This window comes from Garra rufa, chromosome 6 (genome assembly GCF_049309525.1).
Source record: "Garra rufa chromosome 6, GarRuf1.0, whole genome shotgun sequence".
NCBI classification, from domain to species: Eukaryota; Metazoa; Chordata; class Actinopteri; order Cypriniformes; family Cyprinidae; genus Garra; species Garra rufa.
In genome coordinates this window covers 7,511,425-7,533,403 of record NC_133366.1, presented here as the reverse complement: position 1 = coordinate 7,533,403, position 21,979 = coordinate 7,511,425, and the positions used below count along the sequence as shown (strand labels likewise).

Genomic DNA, 21,979 nt, shown 5'->3' with positions numbered 1-21,979 from the left:
TGACCATAAAAACACAGGGCAACTCATAAATCTTGCCCGTTGCTCTCCTGTACGCATTCATGAGTGTATGAGAAAAGAAGTTCACTCAGGTGCACTGAAAACTTTTTTAACAACCAGAAAACACAGGATTTTTTTATAGACGTTGTGTTTCATGTCTTGTTATTGATTTCTCAAAATGATACACCTGTCAAATGCTGCTGTGGCAAGATCATTGCTGAATAAGAGATTACATTTCAGTTTGCTGCTTTGTTTCTTGATGAACCCTAACGCACCTTCAGAACACTTGGAATGTAAGTCAAAATCATGGTATTTTACTACAGTTTTGCAACTTTTTAAAGCATGAATAATGTCACCTTTTACAGTCATTATATGAATGAGTAACCAGGATATTTTATACAGCATTTCTCTTTTTGTATTTAAAAAAGAAAGAATGTCGTAAGTCGTGTGTGTTTGTATGTGTTTGTGAGTTCACTAACTCTACCTGTGACGTCCAGCTGAGCTCCAGGAATCCCCATCCATGTTCCTCTGTTTGCAGTGAATCCGCAGTAGTAGACATGTTTATCAGCTTCTCTTACATTTGTCAAAGTGATACTGGAAGTGTATTTATATTCATGGGAACACTGAACTCTTCCTCTGCTTTCTGAGTCTAAACACAAGTTCGATGTTTCTCCATCAGTTAAAGCAGTTTTAGTCCAGAAGGTTTTTCTGAGCTCATGATCATGTGGATAGTTTAAAAGACAAGACATTTTCACTGTTGATCCCTTTAATGCACAAACATATGAAGGGCCGTTATTCAGTATCCAATACTGCTGACCTCCAACCCCTAAAACACAAAACACACAAATGATTTTATAGCAATGTACAAAAACTATCTTTTCTTTTAGTCAATTTTTATCGGTTTACAAGCTACAACGTGTGAAGAGCTCAATCAGCTTTTCAAGAGTGTTAAAGTGTCTGTATAGTGACTGTAACTGAAGACTCACCCGCAGTCATGATCACGAAGATCAGAGGAAGAGACGTTATTAGAGATGTCACCATAATGACTTCTGTGATCATAAAAAAATATATATATATGACATTATAAGCATTGTCTATATATAATATAACAAATTGCTATAGATAGAGATAATTTATAGATAGAGATCATCATAGAGACTGCTCATTGAAGGCTTGGCGTATGATGAGGATGTTTCTCATATCAGGCCTCATGTGTCTAAAGAGCTTCACACAATATTTTCATATGGATCTACACCACATCAACACATTTTTACTAATATCAGTTGTAGCCCAAAACAATTATTTTATCTAATGGTAAATAATGGTTAAATGGTCTTACCGCGCTGCAGTGTCAGTGTCTCAGTGTCGACGCCCAAATGACAAAAATATCCGCAGCTTGAAGAGTCAAACGCCAGCAGTTTTCACACTTTAAAATGTGCAGTTAAAATATTTGTCTTCCTCTTCCTGGGTTTGTGTGACGCCATCTCAACTACACAAGAACAACTCGAAAAACTAACCTGCTCTTGTCAAATGTAGAGTTCAGTATTGTTAAATCTTTGGGAGAGAATATGTGGAACATGTTTGCTTTAAGAAAGAACTGTGTAAAGATGCTCATCATGGCTGCAGGAGTGTCTGAGCAGGTTTTTAAGACATGAAGGTTTACAACTCTTAGATTCACTTCCACCTTCTATTTCAAACTCTGTGTTTAACATGTGAAGCGATGGCGCAGCACAACCACATGTACCACAGTCATGGGCAAATACATTGTGTTAAAGGAACCGTATGTAGGATTGTGGCCAAAACTGGTACTGCAATCACTTTCAAAATACTGAAGAACGGTGTTTCCCCTCCCACTCCCCCCTGACTCGAGGTTGCCAGTTTAGCTGCAGGAGTAGGCTGCAATAAGGAGCTTCCAATGGCAAGTGACGAGTCCTACACAGAAATTTGTTTTTCTTCTGTTAATTATGTTTATGCTTCACAAGAGATGTTTTGCGAAGTAATTATGTATCGCAAAAATTTACAGATTGCGATTTGCCAAATATTTCGTAAAGATGTACTGTAATACCACATTTCAGTCGGAACATAGATTGTTTTCATACCCTGCTCGTGGTGCGATATAAAGCTTTTTATGAACGCATTTAGCACGGCCGATCGTGGGAAATCCACTGTGTAGCCTACGGAAGCAAAGTTAGCCAAACATAGATGAATCTTACCTGTCCAGGAAAAAATTGCCAACGATGGCGTCTATCTTCAAATTCTTCTCCGTGTTCAGCCGTCTCCATCTTTCAAAGGCATCTCCTATACAAATCCTTGTTTTATTTCGGACTTTGTCACGACGTATTTCGGATTCATAACAAGATCTTTTAGGTTTCATAATGTTATACATGTTTATCCGACACGTTCGTATAGCTTGCTGCAGCTCTATCAGAGATGGCAACCCGTCTCACGAAACTCTACTGACTTTGTGATTGGTAGATAGATGGAGGGTGGAGCCTCAGACCAAAACACAAAATGACAACAATAACATCAGTTGAGGGCTGCAACTCTCACTTTTAAATGACAATATCCTGGCCGGACCACTGTTGTCAGTAATATATGTATTTGAAATGAACATGATTTCTTAATGTCTAGTGACATGTTAGGGCCATTTTATAATTAACTGACATAAATTTCTTACATACAGTTCCTTTAAAGTGGGTCAGTGCCAGTTTCTGACAGACAACACAAACACTTACGCTACCAGGAAAGAGGAAATATAGGAAAAAATATTATAGGAAAAATGGTACAGATCTATTCAATAACCCTCAAAATTTGAGAACCTCTGCACTTTCTGCACTTTCTGTATTAGTTCCTATCTGTTTCTTCGTTGGTTACTTCCTGTTTGTTCCCCTATTTAAGACATTCTTTTCCTGTTTCTCACTGCAAAGTATTGCCAGTTCTCACTGCCTTACCAAACATTTATTTCCTCTTTGTGTTGACCTATTGTTATGACCCACCTTTGTGGGTCTGTTTGGTGGATTTGTTTGCTGAACATTAATAAACTTCCAACAATTGGATTATACACTGCCTCCATGTCGTTGCCTACAGTTCAGTCACACTTCCATTTACTTTACTGTCATCTGGTGGTCAAAAAGATGAAGCACACTTTACTGCATGTAGCAGTCTGATTGTAAGACAATACTGTATGCTGATTTTAGAAGCAATAAAAATTACAATACAAAAGTGTGTATTTTACAGAAGTATTTAGTAATTACATGGGTTTGGGTTAGGTTTAGGAGTAGGTTCAGGGTTAGTACATAGTTATTACTCAGTTATTATCCTTTGACAAAAAACAGTGCCAATATGTATCGAACACTCTGACTTGTTTTAGCAGTGTCAGCAAAATGGAAAGTGGACTATACTATCTAAGCCCACTTTAAAGGCCAGCGACAATGAGAAGCAACAACAAAACAATCTAGGTTCACTGTAAAAATATTGTGGCATTAAATAACAGGAATTTACTGGCAGCAGGGTTGAGTAAGATAAGCACAAATCCAGCTGCGATACCAAACAGCACCACAGGGGGATGACAAAACTCCACTAAAGCAGCAGCTTTGACCTTTTCACATCCTCAGAATCACTAAGGATTGAGAAAAACTGGTTTAAAGAGTTAAACTCGTGTACAGGATCAACAACAGTTATTGAGCTTATATAAAACCAAACCAGCATTCACCAAAAACAACATACTTTAATTACTGTTTACTCAATCCTTTCTACAGATGTTTAACTCATATAAACTTAGTTTAAACGCGTCTTAATGTGCTGCAATGAGTCTCACTGTGAATGGTCACAAGTAAGAAATAATGAGAACAGCAGCATGATGGGAAGTGTTAAACTGAAGGGCTATTGAAAAATATCACATCTAAAATGAACGCCGGCCTTTCCTCTTCCTATTTCAATATTCCTCTTTCTTCTCAACAAGTCAAGTCACCTTTAGTAGTATATAATGCTTTATACAAAACAGACAAGAACTACAAAAGAACGGCAAATAAAGCATCATACCATTCACTATTGTTTGTGTGAGAATATGTGAAACATGTTTGCTTTGAGAAAAACTAATATTTATTGCCAAAGATGTCCAGTCATTCGACAAATGATAGCTAAGCTGTTTTTCTCACAAAGGCAGTTTATACAGCGCAATGAAGCCTCTCCTCCATTCAGAAATTTGTTTTGCTAAGGCATGGGTGAACGTGTATCTCACAGCTCTTTTCACTTCCTCTTTCTCACACAAATGTCTACATTTAAAGGCACTGCGCGCAGGATCACACAAGCTCGTTTTAACACAAACGTCCAAAAAAGATAAATTAAAATTGACCCTATTTATTTTCTTAATGCATCCGATTGATAAAATAAAACCATTTCACACTTTTCTTTTGTATCTTAAGGTAACGCTTGCTAAATTTGGTCGCAACTTCTATTTCATGTCGACTGACTTCAGTGTAGAAAAATGCATGTTCACATGATTTAGTTCCAGTGTAGTTCATCAGATGTAGTTTTAGATGAAACGATGTAATTTTCAAGCAACTTTAATGCTGCTGTAGATCACGGAGGAATCTTCAGCCATTTCATAATTTGATCTGTACGATAAGAAAAATAAGATGAACCCGATTAATATGCACCTAAACAACACAAAACCTTGTTCCTAAGCTATATGTGCCTCATTTTCTTAAGAAAAACTAGAGAGTTTATGTGTTTGTTCACATCATGATGCTAGAACTGATGAAGTGAGTCTTACTCGGCAGAAACAGCAGAGCGGTGATCTCTCTCGTTTCCATTCTGACATCCAGCCTCTGTACTCGTGTTCCCGTTGTTTCTGATGTGCTTTACGGTGGCGTACTGAACTTCGTCTTCATCTTCAGCTGTCTGGTGTTTCTTGGGTCTCTTGTGAGTGACACTAGCGTACATTAATTCATTCGAATCGGTCGTATTTGAAGGATGTGCGCTCGTCTGATCCGGCACAACTGTGTTGTTGCTTTCCTGAATAAATAAACTTTATCGCATTATGATCAAAATTATGAAAAATGTGCTGAAACAGACGCTGTTCTGGACTTGCCTGTTTTGAAACGCCACCTTGGACGCCAGTAACTCCTGATTTCCTACTGAAGAGAAGAAAAAAGAAAACGTACAGTATCCATGTCACAGAAGGACAAAGATTACACTGAAACTAATGTGGTGTACAAACAATTTTCACTTAGACGTTTCTAGTAAACTTCACAAACTGTTACAAAGAAACAGCAAGAACAGCATTAAGGACTAAAATAGTATATTCTTGTAAAAGGTATGCTAAAATGAGTCAACAGCTTGTAACATTGCTGGAAGAGACAAGGCGAATGAGGATCTAGATGCAGTAGTTTATTGGGAATCCATGACAAAACAATAAAATCCAGAGGGTAGCAGAACTCAGACAAGGGCAAGAGACAATCATTACACATTTAACAACCAACAAACTACAGAGGAAACACGAAGACTATTTATACACAGGGCAGGGGGAATGATCTAATGAGTAACCGTGGAAACTAACCAGGAAGTGGGTGTGGTCAAATGAGTGTCCATGGTAACAAATAGGGGAGCAGAGAGGCAGGGAAGCAGAAAACAATGGGGCACAGAAACTACAAAATAAGAGTCCTTAAACACAGACACAGAAAACACAGACCAGACTCATGACACAGCTATTCAAGTACTACAATTTATTGATTTATAGATATGTTTTTAATATATTTATTTCTTAATTAAAAAAAAATATATATAAGGTCAAAAAGTTGAGGGTCAGTATGAATTTAAGAAATTATGACTTAACAATGCATGAATTTATCAACAATGCATTAATTTGATCAAAAGTGACAGTAAGTACATTTATAAATATTACAAAAGATTTATATTTCAAATAAATTGTGCTCTTTTTGACTTTCAATTTATCAAAGTGGAAAATCTGCAATCTGAGGGTGCAAAAAAGCAAAATATTAAGAAAATCGTCTTTAAATTTCACCAAATGAAGTTCTTAGCAATGCATATTCCTACTCAAAAATTAAGTTATGATATATTTATGGTAAAAAAATTTACAAAATATCTTCATGGAACACGATCTTCACTTAGTATCCTAATATTTTTGGCATAAAAAAACGATAATTTTAACCCATACAATGTATTGCTGGGTATTGCTACAAATATACCCATGCTACTTTTGCGTTTTTATTTTTTTAATATTTTTTTTATTATTTTTTTTGCTGATTGACCATAGGCCTCATTGATCTAAACTTATGCACCTCTGTTTCTAAGTGGGAAAAGCATAATTAGACAATATTTACTTAAAAATTAAAATGTATACATTTTTTTGAAAAGGTGTTATACCCTGTCTGGGCAAATTAGTTTTAGTCCAGGGCACTAACCAGCATTTTGTGGAAAAATAAAATGCTCTCCAGGTCATAAAGACCAGAACACAGTGGTGGTAAAAGTGCTATAAAGTAGTTTATGACTTGTGTGCTGCATTTTTTACACAAGCCACAAGAGCTAAAAAAAATAAAAAATAAAATAAAGGTTCCAAAAGGGTGTTTTTGCAGTGATGCCATAGAAGAACCATTTTTTCACTTTCAGTGAACAGTTCCTTAAAGAGCCATTTTAAAAGTCTAAAGAGCCTTTTTCGACTATAAAAAACCTTTTCTGCATTTGAAAGGTTCCACTGATGTTCAAGGTTCTTCACAGAACCATTGATGCCAATAAAGAACCTTTATTTTTAGGAGTGTATATGACAGTGTGAGGAACATAAAGAAAATGTACTTATTCTTCTAAATGCAAGATGAAGAAGGAGACGGAAAATTACATAAACCACCTGTATGATGTTTTATGGTGTTTTTCAGGTATTCCCACACAAAAAATGACAGCAGTTTTCTTACCTCATGATTTTTATTACAATAATGACACAGATGCAGATGAGTGCAGCTCCAATCCCAGCAGCTGCGTATAGAGCTTGTCTAGAATGTTCTGGTTTCGGACGACCTGAGTGAAGAGAAACATCATTTCATATTGATGCTAATCATATTAGAAGAGTTCAGTAAGAGTCTGTAGTGTCATACTATTACCTGCAGGTGTTATAGACACAGATGCTGATCTCTCAGATCCATATTTATTCTGAGCCTTACAATAGTAGAGTCCACTGTGACTGGAGTTAAAGCTGGAGATGCTGAAACTCTGTCCAAATCCAATAGCTAAGGTTTGATTCTCCTTAAACCAGCTGAAGTTCAGAGCAGGAGGGTTTGAATCACTGCTGCAGATCAGAGTCACTGAATCTCCCTCCACTATTTCAGCAGATGGACTGATGGACACTGAGACGCTCTTTGGAGGATCTAAAAAATTAAAAAAAAAAATAACAGTCTATCATTTGATCAACATGACTAAATTTTGCTAATATGAAGACCAAGTCTTGACGTACATCTGACGCTGAGAGTGATGACAGGAGACGGCAGATGTTTCTGATCACTCACTGCACAGCTGTAGTTTCCTGAATCATCACTTCTGACTGACTGCAGCATCAGCTGATTCGAGTCGATCGATTCTGATAAATGCTTGCCATTTTTATACCAGATAAAGTCTGTTTTATCTGAGAGATCACAGGTGGTAATACAAAATAAAACAGGTGATTGTCTCTCAACGATCTCCTCAGGAATCTCCACTCTGAGCTCTGAAATCATGCAGAAAACGTATGTTTATATGTGTATGAAAGAACAGAGTACAATCTGTCAGTATAATATTAGTTTGACTGTACCTGTTACGTTGAGCTGAATCCCAGGATAACCCAGATATCTTTGTTTTTCTTCAGTTGTCACAATTCTGATGCAGTACATTCCTTCATCCTCAAGTGTCACATCACTGAATTTGAGAAAGAACATTCTCTCTTTATTCTGGAAGAACTGAACTCTGTCTCTGTAATCTGGAAGATCCAACAGACTGATACTCTTGCCTGGAGCTGGGTTTACAGTCCAGAATGTCTCTGTCACATTGAGACCTGCTGGGTGTTCATAAGTGCCTGATAAACTTATTTTTGAATCCTTTAGAACACATTTCTTCATGTTTGTGTATTGAACCTTCCATTCCTGGCTGCAAATCTCTGCAAAATATAAAACAGGCCAACACAGATTTGAAAATGTTTTTTGATTCTGTATAATTGTGTTTTTACTTTTCTCCACAACACAGAAGCAGCTCTAAGATGTGCTCAACCTTACATCATGCTTCTGTAGTTTTGTTAAAACATTTATTTTCACAATTTTACTTACTGTAACCAGTCAGAAGACAAACTAGAACAAGATCAATATACAAGATAGACATTGATCCTGCTCACCCTCTCTATATCCCACATTTTTTAACATGTTGCCCAGTGCATAACTGTCAGGATGCATGTAGGAATGGGCAGACAGCAAAGGGGTAAGGGGTAAATAAAACAGCGGAAAACAAGACACTGAACACGAGGAAAACAAAGGAAACCTGGGAACATAGGGACGAGGAAATGCAAATATGAGTTAACAACAACACCGGACAAAGCAATGAGGGAAAACAAACCAACTTATAAACGGGAGACTAACGACTAGGACAGGTGGGGCGAATAAACTGATTAGGGGAAAGAAGTCCAAATATGGGCATGGAGTGTACCAAAACAACCAGAACAAGGGGGGAGACACAGGGAGAAACCAAAACATAAGTCAAAAAGGGGGAAAAACACTAGGAAACACTGACCAAAACATACAAAAAACAGTCCATAAACCTGACAAAAACATTACATGAACACAAAAATGGCACCACTAGCCAGTATTTCCAGGAAGTGTCTAATTTGACAGTACTGAAGTTCTCTGTGTTAGTTTTACAGAACTGAAAAACTGTATGAGACCCTAGACCACAAAACTAGTCATAAAGGTAAAAAAAAAAAATTTAAATACATCTTCTGAATAAATAAGCTTTCTATTGATGTGTGGTTTGTTGAAAGATCAATATTTGACCGAGATAAAATTATTTGAAAATTTGGAATCTGAGGGTGCAAAAAAATGAAAAAATCACATTTAAAATTGTCCAAATGAAGTTCTTAGTAATGCATATTGCATATTACTAATCAAAAAATACATTTTGATATATTTACAGTAGGAAGTTGACAAAATATCTTCATGAAACATGATCTTTACTTAATATCCTAATGATTTTTGGCATAAAAGAAACATTTATCATTTTGACCCATACAATGTATTGTTGACTATTACTACAAATAAACTTGGTTTTGTGGTCCAGGGTCACATATGTGAGCAACACATCACCATACACATCAAACTGTCTATGTAATTAAACACAGAAATACAGACAAACATATACTGAACAACAGCTATGGGTTTCGTCATATGCATGAAAATGAGATTTAGTTTCAGACTCACCAGGAATCACTAGGAGAGAAATCAAAGAGAATAGGCTGAGCATTCTGGAAGACATTAGAAAGATTGTTAAAATGACATAAAAGTACTACAGACTGAATATGTTTTGCATGGTAGTGTATTTAAATGTAATTACATCTTACTAACTATATTGAAACATGTATTTGTTGTGCAAAAGTATAGTTGTCTTACCTTGCTTGAATGTGCAGGGTTTGAGTGTCATGTAAAAAATGATAACTAGTGTATGCATTGCTTAATTATTAGCAGACATCCGGTCTCCTTCACTTCCTCTGTCTGAGTACATGACGCTCCTCCTCCAGTCACTGGACATTATAGATCTCAACACAGATTCTCAGCAAACCCTGATGAGTCAATCAGACCTCATTGATTCAACACTGATGTATTCAGTCAGACAAACAGGAGCTGAACTCAAGAGATTATTTTACATGCGGGTTCACTGAAAAACTACGGAAACTCAAGTCAACGTGACCCTCACATGGCATTGGAGAAAATAGCTTTCCTTCCTCTTTTTCTTTCTTTTTTACGGTTATGCTGATGTTGTAAGTGCCATGAGAAAACTGCAATATGCACATGTGAGAAACAGCTTCTTAACAGCTTTAACTTCCTCTAAACACTTGTCAACACTTATTCAACAAATAAATAACCCAGCTATTTTGCATAAATATAGAGCAAAAGCAAAAACCAGGAAGATTTAATCATTCAAAATTCACTGTGATTCTTATACCTATATTATATTTGAAATAAAAATGAGTGAATGTAAATGTGGCTGCATTTACAGTGCAAAGACAACATGACAGACTGAGAAGGCGACTTACAGAAGATGTTTATGGGGTTGGTCTCAACTTGAAACGTGTGAATAGAAGTTCACAGTTCACAATGTTCTAGCAGCGCTTGTCCAACTCAGTGCAAATAGCTATTTACACTATGTTAAAATAGCAGGATTTTTGTTTTTTATATTACTTATTGCAAATAGTGGAAATTATCTGCACCTTAATATTGTAGTACATTATAAAACACTATGCAATTATAACTTATAGTGTTTACTTATAGTGTTTACTTATATAACTTATAGTGTAAACTATCATTTTTATTCAAATTATATAAAATGAATGCCAGCTTATTGGAACAATAAAGCCCTACCCAACTTTTAGATTATTTCCTTAATTTTTATGGAAAATAAATGCTTTTCTGTTGTGATTTGAAAAAGGCGAAAAAGGGCAAAAGGCGTATTTGAACCCGGTTCGATCGCGTCAGAAAGAGTATGACACATAGAACTCTGAACATTCTGCACAAGTCACAGTTGATGAGTGAACGTTCAGCACCGCGGACAGCGCCGTTCTTCCACACCTACAGCTCACCGACCTGACGCGACATCTAGAGGACAGAACATGTAACTGCACGCTCATTATGCAATAGTGACAGAAACCGCTGTGTTGAAATCTAGAAATCTTTACCGGATGCGACAGATTAAGCTTTGAAAAGAAATGGTGTTGCAGCCATCCTCAAACCCTGTATGACGGAACTGTGAGAGCAGCTATAAGAGCAGAAAACCAGCTTTAAAATATTTTACCCCTTGTTCGACAGGGAACCAGACACATTTATTGAAATAACACATTTTGTGAATGAAAGACTGTAAGACAGAGTTATGATTAGGAGTCTAAGGCCACAGCAGATCTTCTCGAGACCACCTGGAACATTCGGATGAATTTTTAATCTCCAAATTCCATTTGGAACATTTCAGATCAACAAAGGTATTTTGAGCGTTGGCCTGACCTGCAAGCACAGCAACAGTAGAGGCTTTTAGAGGCTTGACTTCTGTTAAATCAGCATCCCAGATGTCAAATTAAACTAGATAAAAACGTTTGTCAAGACAAATTTTAAGTTTTAAGGCCAGAAAGTTCAAAAAGTTTGACGGTTTTCAGTCTGAAATAGTCTGAAGTTTAAAGTAGTTTTAAAAGCTTAACGTTTGATAGATATATAGATAGATAGCAAGTTACTAGCATGTTTTAGCATGTTTATCATGACTAGCATGTTGCTAGCATTGTTTGCAGCATGATTAACGTTATTAACAGGTTGTTAGTACGTTTCTAGCATGATAAGCAAGTTACTTGCATGTCAATAGCATGTTGTTAGCATGATAAGTAGGTTACTAGCATATTGTTAGAATAATTAGCATGTTGCTAGCCTGATTAGTCAGTTACTAGCATGTTGCTAGCATTATCAACAAGTTACTAGCATGTTGTTAACATGATTCTAGCTTAATTAGCCAGTTTGAATGAGTTTAAATGTATTAGAAATATAACATATCATTTGACAGTTGGAGTTTGAATATTGTTGGCTCATTTGAACATTCAGTCAATGTAAGTCTATGCGATTTTTCCCAGTTTAAATCGTCATTTTAAGGAAAACCTTAAGTCAGTGTGGAAAAAATATAGCAACTGGAGTCAGATCAGTCTGAAGATCTGGGCTGAGTTTGGAGTTTGTAGAGTTAAAGCGCTAAGAAGAGTTAGAGTTGATCATTTTAGTCTCAGAAAAAGAAGAAGAATTAAGTTTAAATAGCATTTTAGTAAGTTGGCTTTTTTCAAGCCAACATAATTTGGCTTAAATTGTCAGTATTGAACAAACAATGTTATAATATGTATGATCCAGGCTTGTGCACAATTCAGAATTTCAGAATTTTTCTGCCATTCAATTCATGAGTTGGAATTTGAATCCCACAGGAAGTTGAATTTGAATTGGTGTTGGAATGACAGGAAGTGGAATTAAATTCATGGCAATTCAAAGACATTCCACACAGTCATACAAGAGAAAGAATGTGTTGAATCTCACATACAATTACATTAATTTGTAATTTAAAAGCATAATTTCATTACACGTAGTCACTCCTCAACCCTGCATACATTTTGTTCCAACATATAGATAATGATCAAATTCTTGAAATAAATTACTCCCTCAATGTTTGATTAGTTTTGTTCAAAATGTTATTCTCATTTCAAAGTAATCAAATAGCACAATGTAATCTGTTCAAGTAGTTCAAACTAATATCATTTATAGAATATGTAATGAAATCATATCTGACATATATTGTAAAGCTTCATTGTTAAACACTTTACTTATGTATATGAATTTCTTTGAATCTGTATTGAATTGCAATTCCGCTTCCTTTAATTCAAATTCGAATTGTAATTCTAGATCCTGTTTTTGACATCAATTCAAATTCAATTCAAATTCAAGAATTGAATTGGAATTTAGCAGTCATTCTCAATTCAATTCTGAATTGTGCACAAGCCTGGTATGATCCTGAGTGTCACACTGAAATACTGCTGAAACTAAATATGTAACACCACTGAGAAAACTTAACACTATTCTGTATGTCCTTGTGCTGCTTCCTCTTTTCCTTTTCAGTTTAGTGCTGCTGTTGCAAACATTGTGACCTTTAAGCACTTGTGAAAATTAGTTTTTAAAAGATTTCCAGAGTAAATATTCATCAACACACCCTCAATATATCACTCTAGATATGCCAAATAAATACAAATCAGTTGCAAACAAATAAATATATTGTGGATAATTTTATTAGTTTCATTATTTGCTATTTATCCTTCACACCTTCCGTTTGTTCAGACAGGTTCAGCTATATTTACTTATAGACGACTTTCACGACTGTTGTTCAGTGAAGGATCAGTACCGCGGACAGCGCCGTTCCTCCACACCTTTACAACTCACCGACCTGACGCGACACCTAGAGGACAGAACATGTAACTGCACGCATATCATGCTAGAGACAAAAACGGGTTTGAAGGAATCTAGATTCCCTTTTTTCTGTGTATAATAATAGTAGCTTTCAAATGTTTGTTAAACATTGTTTAACAAATTTCATAGACATGCATGGAAAAAATGTTTTATTTTTTTAATTAACTAACACTCTCAACACTCCAAGTCAAGGTAAAAATTAAACTAAGGAAATTTAAAGATAAAAATACAGGTGAATGCACAGTTAAGATGCTACAATCCAAGCAGTCGACAGTTAGCTCTGTTTGATGCAAACACTGTGAATATCTTTATCAATACTAAAAGCAACAAAAAGGAGAAAAAAAATCTTTGGTGTTCGGAGCCCTAATTATTACTGTCACGGTTCTCACATCTGCCGTGTTCTCATGCCACGTCTCTGTGTGTGTGTGTGTGTGTCATTACGTTGTGCGTCACGCTCATTCAGCGGCAGCGCAGCTGCCAATCAGTCCTGCACCAGGTGTCCCTCATCATCACAGGCTACATATACTCACACGTTCGTTGTGTTGGATGTTCGTGGAGTTGGATGTTCGTGGAGTTGTCGTCTTGTGGAGTTCGTGTTCATGTGGATTTATCTTGTTGGAGTTTCTTGTTTCTTGGATTCACTGGATGTTCACCTTCACCACGGAAATCACCACGCTTCATCTCACCAGCCATCAAGCCCTCGTGTCACTCAGCCGGGAAAACATCACCATCACCATTGTCATCATCGTCACGCCATTCATCATCAAATCTTTCAATAAAGTTTGTGTTTCACCTGCATTTGCTTTCTCATCATTTCTTTACGTTACAGAACTGTCAGATCATAAATGGAAGCAGCAGACACAAAGCAACTTTCGGTGGAGGAGGCACTACGCGAGTGTTTTTCCCGGCTGGGCGAGAATGAGAGAAACACCGCTACGTCAGGGGCCGCCATCAATACCCTAATGGCACGAGTGTCCGACCTGACCCAAGCAGTCAACCAGCTCCGTAGTCCCGCTGCGCCGACCACACCGCCTGCCCCGCCTGCTCCGATCGCCCCGTCTGGACCATCTGGGGCGGAACATCCGCACTCAGCACTCAGCACTCTCCGCCGAAATGAAACGGGTTTTTGACCGCGCTGTCTCTGGCAGAGAGGCGGCGCGGACACTGGCGGACCTCCGACAGGGGGGGAGGTCCATTTCAGACTATAGTATCGAGTTCCGAACCCTGGCGGCTGAGTGGACATGTTCCTGCATGGGTTGGCTGACCGCGTCCAGAAGGAGATCTACGCCCTGGATCTACCCGCCAACCTCAACGGCCTCATTGACCTGGCCCTGCGGGTAGATGCTCGACTCTCCCGAGCCGAGCGTCGATGGACACCCGCTCGGCTCCCCCCTGGGGAGGGCTTTCCAACTCGAGCCAGCAGCAGCGACGCGGTCAGCCCTTTCCACGATCCCGAGCCCATGCAGGTGGGTCGGGCTCGGCTTTCTCGGGAGGAGAAGGAGAGGCGGAGATCCCAAGGACTCTGCCTATATTGTGGGGCAGCTGGTCATTTCGCGTTTAACTGCCCCGTAAAAGGGCCAGCCCGGCAGTAAGTATGAGGCTACTGTCGGGTGGGATTTCTGCTAACAAGTCCTCGTTCAACACCACCTCCACGCTTCTCCCGGTTAGGCTTAGATGGCAACAACAGGATCAGCACTGCACGGCACTTTTGGATTCGGGAGCAGAGGGTAATTTCATGGATTTTTCTTTTGCACAACGTAATCATGTTCCTTTCCAGCCCCTCACAGACTCCATTGCCGTACACGCCCTCAATGGCCAGAACCTGCCCACCATCACCTCCATCACAGATCCCATCACACTCACGGTGTCTGGCAACCATCGTGAGAGCATCTCATTCTACATTCTGGACTCCCCTCACGCCCCCATCGTCCTGGGACACCCCTGGCTCATCAAACACAACCCCCGGATTGATTGGCAGCTGAAGTTGGTTACTGAATGGAGCGTTAAATGTTATGAATCCTGTCTTTTGTCTGCTTGTCCATCTGATTCTGGTTCTGTGTTGCAGGAGAAGGCGGTGGATCTGAGTAACGTGCCCAGGGAGTACCTCGACCTGAAGGAAGTGTTCAGTAAGTCTCGGGCTGCTTCTCTTCCTCCTCACCGTCCCTATGACTGTGCTATAGATTTACTGCCAGGTATGTCTCCACCTAAGGGCAAATTATATTCACTTTCAGTTCCTGAGAGAGAGGCTATGGAGAAATACATTTCTGATTCTCTAGCAGCCGGGTTCATACGACCCTCCTCTTCTCCAGCGGGGGCGGGGTTCTTTTTTGTGGGGAAGAAGGACGGTTCTCTGCGACCTTGCATTGATTACCGAGGGCTGAACAATATTACGGTAAAGAATACTTATCCTTTGCCGTTAATATCTTCAGCCTTCGAGAGGTTACAGGGAGCGTCAATCTTCACGAAATTGGATTTAAGGAACGCTTATCATTTGGTCCGCATTAGGGGGGGAGATGAGTGGAAGACTGCCTTTAACACCCCCAGGGGACACTTTGAATACTTGGTCATGCCCTTCGGCTTGTCCAACTCCCCAGGGGTCTTCCAGGCACTCGTCAATGACGTGTTGAGAGATATGGTCGATCAGTTCATATATGTCTACCTGGACGACATATTGATTTTTTCTTCTTCTCTCCAGGAACACGTTCAGCACGTCAGACGAGTTGCCAATTTTTACCGGCGGTTTATTCGCAATTTCAGCCAACTAGCCGCACCTCTGACTGCCTTGACCTCTCCCCGAACGACGTTCAGGTGGTCAGATGCAGCGGAAGCTGCATTTGCCAAACTCAAAGGCCGCTTCGTTTCGGCTCCCATCCTAGTCACCCCTGATCCATCACGTCAGTTTGTGGTGGAGGTCGACGCATCAGAGGTGGGGGTATGTGCGGTTCTTTCCCAGCGCTCACCCACGGACGACAAGGTGCATCCCTGCGCGTTTTTTTTCTCATCGCATGTCACCAGCTGAGTCAAATGATGATATTGGTAACAGAGAGCTGTTGGCAGTCAAACTAGCATTGGAGGAATGGCGCCACTGGTTGGAAGGGTCGGGGGTACCTTTTATTGTATGGACCGATCATAAGAATCTAGAATACATCAGAACTGCTAAAAGACTAAACTCTAGGCAGGCTCGGTGGGCACTTTTTTTCGGACGTTTTGACTTTACTCTTTCGTACCGCCCGGGTTCTAAAAACATCAAACCCGATTCTTTATCTCGTATTTTTGACCGATCCGATCGCCCGTCCACTCCCGAGGGTATTTTTCCCGAGACACTTATTGTCTCTACTCTCAGTTGGGAGGTCGAGTCGAAGGTTAAGACAGCCTTACATGGGGTAACGCCCCCGGTCGGTTGCCCACCGAACCGTTTGTTTGTGCCAGAGCTGTTAAGGTCCGAAGTTATCCAGTGGGGACATTGTTCCAATGTGGCATGTCATCCAGGGGTTAATCGCACCATACATTTGGTCAAGCAACGATTTTGGTGGCCACTCATGGCTCGAGACGTTCGCAGTTTTGTTTTGGCTTGCTCAGTTTGTGCCACTGGTAAGACGTCTAACAGACCCCCAGATGGGCTCCTACAACCGCTGCCAATCCCTTCGAGACCCTGGTCCCACATTGCGCTAGATTTTGTCACCGCCCTCCCACCCTCCCAGGGTAACATGGTAGTTTTGACCGTGGTGGACCGGTTCTCGAAGGCGGTTCATTTCATCCCCTTGCCCAAATTACCCTCAGCCAAGGAGACAGCGGTAGCGGTCATTGACCACGTCTTTCGGTTACATGGCCTCCCGATAGACGTGGTCTCTGACAGGGGACCCCAATTTGTGTCCAAATTTTGGCGAGAATTTTGTAAACTTCTGGGGGCCACTGTTAGTCTCTCTTCGGGGTTCCATCCTCAAAGCAATGGGCAAACTGAGAGAGCCAACCAAGATTTGGAGAGAACGTTAAGATGTATGGTCGCTAGAAATCCTTCCTCCTGGAGCCAGCAGCTTTCTATGGTGGAGTACGCCCACAATTCGTTACCAGTATCATCCACGGGCCTATCCCCATTTGAATGTAGTATAGGTTACCAGCCACCAATTTTTCCCAGTCTGGAATCCGAAGTCGCTGTTCCCTCTGCTCACGCCTTCATCCAGAGGTGTCATCGCACCTGGTCTAGAGCCCGTGAGACCGAGGCCAAAGCCGATCGCCACCGGTCTAGGCCTCCCGTATACGTCGTCAGTTCTAAAGTGTGGCTTTCTACTAAAAACATTCCTCTCCGATCCGTATCGAATAAACTTGCTCCTAAATTCATTGGCCCGTTTTCTGTCACCAAGATCATTAGTCCGGTGGCAGTCCGCCTTAAACTCCCTCCAGTGTACAGGAGGATTCATCCCGTGTTTCATGTTTCCAAGATCAAACCTGTGTTTTTTGCACGCATTAATCCGCCAGCCCCGGTTCCCCCACCGCCGCGACTCGTAGACGGGGAACCCACTTATTCGGTCAATCGTATTCTGGACTCAAGACGGAGGGGACGCGGATTCCAGTACTTGGTGGACCCAGCTCCCAACCCAAATTTGAGAATAGATTAACGGCGATATTTTTTTATCACACGATAAAAGTTTCACGTTAACGCAGCACGTTAACGCCGATAACGGCCCACCACTAATAATATTCAAACAATTAACGATAAAAAGTCATAATCAAATAATAAAGGAAACTAACATAAAAATAAATTAATGAAAGAAAATATGACTAATAAGAAACAACTCACCAAACAGACTTTTGAAGAAAAGAAAATTTGGTATATTAAACTTCAATTCTTTTTACATATTTAGAGAGCTCTTGTCCTACCTTGCCTCACTGTAACCTGCAGAGATTGTATATTCAAATGAGAGCTGGTCAGGCTGGACAGTGGGTAACTTTCTCTCAAAGATGTTGACACTTCCTGTCTCTCTGTATTTTTCTCTGTGTGAGTGAAAGATGCTCCTCCTTCAGTCACACAACACTCTCAGGAAAAAAAGGTACAGCTCTGTCACTGGGGCTGTACCCTAAGGTACAAAAGTGGTACTGTAGCAGTTCAGGCCTTTAGACATGAACACTTATCATACAATCCTCAACAGGGGTGACAATAATTCTTCATGCTACAGTGCATGATGGCCATTTTTACGATGGTGTTACCCAGCATGCATTGCAGCAGTACGAATTTGTTGATTGTCACCATTGTTGAGATTGATATGCTGGTTCTTGATGTCTGCGTGTCTAAATAGCACAAGAGCTAAAATATTTATATGTCTTACATACAGCAGAATTTGTATTAATTTCTAACTATCAGAGAAAAATCTCCATGATGGTGGCATCATTTTAACCAATAGAACATTCTCTGTAATTCTCAATAACAGCAGGTTTTCATCACTAATGCATAATCATCATTTAATTAGTCAACTTAATTATCTCATTAATTTTAATTCTTTGAGGACTTGTGATATGACTTGAGACTTGCTTGTGACTTGAAAGGAATGACTTGGTTCCACCTCTGGTGAAATCAGCTGGCAGCTGGCAGGACTTTTACTTTCTCACACCTGGACCACCCACCTCTGCTTACGTACCCTAAATGGTACATATTAGTACCTTAAAGGTCCGACCTGACGCGACATCTACAGGACAGAACATGTTACTACACTTACATCATTCTTAGGAAAATGTTTTATTGTCTAATTAAATAACACTCTCAACACTCCAAGTCATGTCAATAAAGATAAAAATACAGGTAAATGCACAGTTAAGAAGCTACAATCCAAGCAGTCAACAGTTAACTCTTTTTGATGCAAACACTGTGCGCATTTAGCAATACTAAAAACAACACAAAAAGTTACAAAATCTTTGGTGTTTGGAGACCTAATAATTACAGCACTGTAAAAAAAAATTATTCTATGCCAGAGAAGACAAAAATAATATCTAATAAAAATAAATGATAAAAAATGCCATATCATGAATGAATCATTTGTCAATATTATAATATGTCGAATCTTCAGCTTCAGGGTCGTCTGTGTTTTCACAGGATCTCTTTATATTCTAGAGAAGAAGTGAACATATTCATTACTAATAAGTTTTCATGTTAAACATCTTTATGATAAACAGCATCATCAGAGGAACTCACATCCAGCGTGTCGTATTCAGAACATCTGGACTTGGGGTCAAGGGTCATGTAGGTGTCCCCAGGAGACTCGAGCTGACGACACACAATGATGAGAGAATTAATACTCCCTCCAGAACTGACAGACACAGATGAGAAGATACATGAGGAGATTTACACACCGTCTTGTGTCGTGATCCTCTGTTTTGCTCTTCTGAAGGAGTCACTCGTTTCCTGTGAGAGAAGAAGAAATGAACATGAACACAAACTGACTCTGAATCTTTATAACAGTACAGACACAGAGTCTCCTTCACCTTCTGATCAACAGCCCGATGAAAACCGTCAGAATCACAGACGTCAAGACAACAGCTGCAGTGATTCCCACTGTGACCCTGATCAGAGATGAGCTGCGCTCTTCAGTCATGCAGATGAGAGACAGAAAAACTGTTAATCATTATATATAGACAATGAGATCAACAGAGATGATTCTCACCTTTAACAGTGACTGAAACAGATGCTGATCTCTCAGATCCATATTCATTCTGAGCCCTACAATAGTAGCGTCCACTGTGACTGGAGTTAAAGCTGGAGATGCTGAAACTCTGTCCAGATCCAACAGCTGAGGTTTGATTCTCCTTAAACCAGCTGAAGTTCAGAGCAGGAGGGTTTGAATCACTGCTGCAGATCAGAGTCACTGAATCTCCCTCCACTATTTCAGCAGATTGGACACTGATGGACACTGAGACGCTCTTTGGAGGATCTTAAAAAAAAAATCACAGTCTATAATTTGATCAACATGGACTGAATTTTGCTAATATGAAGATCAGATCTTGATGTACATCTGACGCTGAGAGTGATGACAGGCGACGGCAGATGTTTCTGATCACTCACTGCACAGCTGTAGTTTCCTGAATCATCACTTCTGACCGACTGCAGCAACAGCTGATTCGAGCCGATCGATTCTGATAAACGCTTGCCATTTTTATACCAGGTAAAGTCTGTTTTACCTGAGAGATCACAGGTGGTATTACAAAATAAAACAGATGTTTGTCCCTCAATGATCCTTTCAGGAATCTCCAGTCTGAGCTCTGAAATCATGGACAAAACATGTTTATAAGTGTACAATCTGTCAGTGCAATATTAGTTTGACTGTACCTGTCACATTGAGCTCAATCCCAGGAAAACCCAGATATCTTTGTTTAATATCATTTGTCAGGATTCTGAGGCAGTACATTCCTTCATCCTCATGTGTCACATTACTGAGTTTGAGAAAGAATATTCCATCTTTATTCTGGAAGAACTGAACTCTGCCTTTGTAATCTGGAAGATCCAACAGATTGATAGTCTTGGCTGGAGCTGGGTTTACAATCCAGAATCTCTCTGTCACAGTGAGACCTGCTGGGTGTTCATAAGTGCCTGATAAAATTATGGTTGTATCCTTTAGAACACATTTCTTCATCTTTGTGTATTGAACCTTCCATTCCTGGCTGCAAATCGCTGGAAGATATAACAACAGGAAACTACAGATTACATGCATGTTCATATCTTACAAGATGTAGAGTATTTGTTTAACGGTTTTCAGAATGTGTGTTTCACTATTTGATTGGATTGCATTTATTTAGTGTTTGTTAATCACAGAAACTTCTTTACTCTTCAGTTTTACTTTCAATTTATTGTAAGTATCAAATTACCAAATAAAACAAGATCAGCATATTGGACTTTGTGGATATTTACAATGTTCGTAACAGTCTGATCTCCATTGCAAAACAACTTAAAGAATTTGTATCAGACTCACCAGGAATCATAAGCAGAGAAATCAGAGAGAAAAGACAAAACATTCTAAAAAAACAAGCAAATGATTAAAATGACACACATGTTTAAGTCTGAAGTGTATGTTTCATGCAAACACATATAGATCATTTCCATCATTCAGTAACATCAACAAATCACTCAGTCCATCAGATTTGATGCAGAGATTTCCAGGTAGATAAGGCAGTGATGACAAAAGAGCATTTTTATTCAAATTTAAAATAAATAAAAGAATAGGTAATTTTGGAACATGTTGATCCAAGCACATCTTAGTTCTGAAGACCTTGTTGTGCAACTCTTATAGCAGTGGAACTAATTCAGAGCAGTACACTCCAAATTCTACGAAAACACTTCAGTCGTATGAAAACTCTAATACATCAAAGTGTAATACATTCTGCCACTGTTTAAGTACATTGTTCAGGCAAGACAGAACAATAACATGTGAACCACAAAAACAATACTCATATGAAAAACTTGGGAATATGAGTAACTCTTGATTATATAACTTTCAAACAATTAATGATACAATGTCATAATCAAATAATAAAGGAAACTAAAATAAAAATAAATTAATGAAAGAAACACACACTGCTGCTCAAAGGGAAAATATGACTAATAAGAAACAACTCATCAAACAGACTTTTTTGAAATTTTGATTTATTAAACTTCAATGCATTTTACATATTTAGAGAGCTCTTTTCTTACCTTGCTTCACTGTAACCTGTAGAGTTAGTATATTCAAATGAAAGCTGATCAGGCTGGATGGTGGGAAACTGTTTTAAAGATGTTGACACTTCCT

The 21,979-nt window shown here is 39.2% G+C and overlaps 2 protein-coding genes and 1 long non-coding RNA gene across 3 annotated transcripts in view; all 3 read right to left on the bottom strand.

The window, feature by feature from the left end:
- LOC141336810 (vacuolar protein sorting-associated protein 54-like) overlaps positions 1-556 on the bottom strand; it is a 20,497-nt gene extending 19,941 nt beyond the window's left edge. Inside the window, exon 1 of the mRNA XM_073842536.1 lies at positions 477-556. Coding sequence (XP_073698637.1) covers positions 477-556 — 80 coding nt within the window. The remainder of the gene's footprint in view (positions 1-476) is intronic.
- A 4,512-nt stretch (positions 557-5,068) lies between these two features.
- LOC141336809 (B-cell receptor CD22-like) lies at positions 5,069-13,904 on the bottom strand (the record flags this gene model as incomplete). The annotated part of the gene is made up of 6 exons (XM_073842535.1): positions 13,865-13,904; positions 7,796-8,137; positions 7,463-7,711; positions 7,113-7,376; positions 6,927-7,029; positions 5,069-5,135 (listed from the first exon to the last, which is right to left on the bottom strand). Coding segments are annotated over exons 1-6 (1,065 nt in total), but the record flags the coding sequence as incomplete, so codon positions are not given.
- Positions 13,905-18,978: 5,074 nt separating this feature from the next.
- On the bottom strand, positions 18,979-19,607 carry LOC141337505 (uncharacterized). The gene is made up of 3 exons (XR_012355763.1): positions 19,554-19,607; positions 19,396-19,467; positions 18,979-19,310 (listed from the first exon to the last, which is right to left on the bottom strand). It is a non-coding gene; the product is annotated as an uncharacterized lncRNA (long non-coding RNA).
- Positions 19,608-21,979: the final 2,372 nt, after the last annotated feature.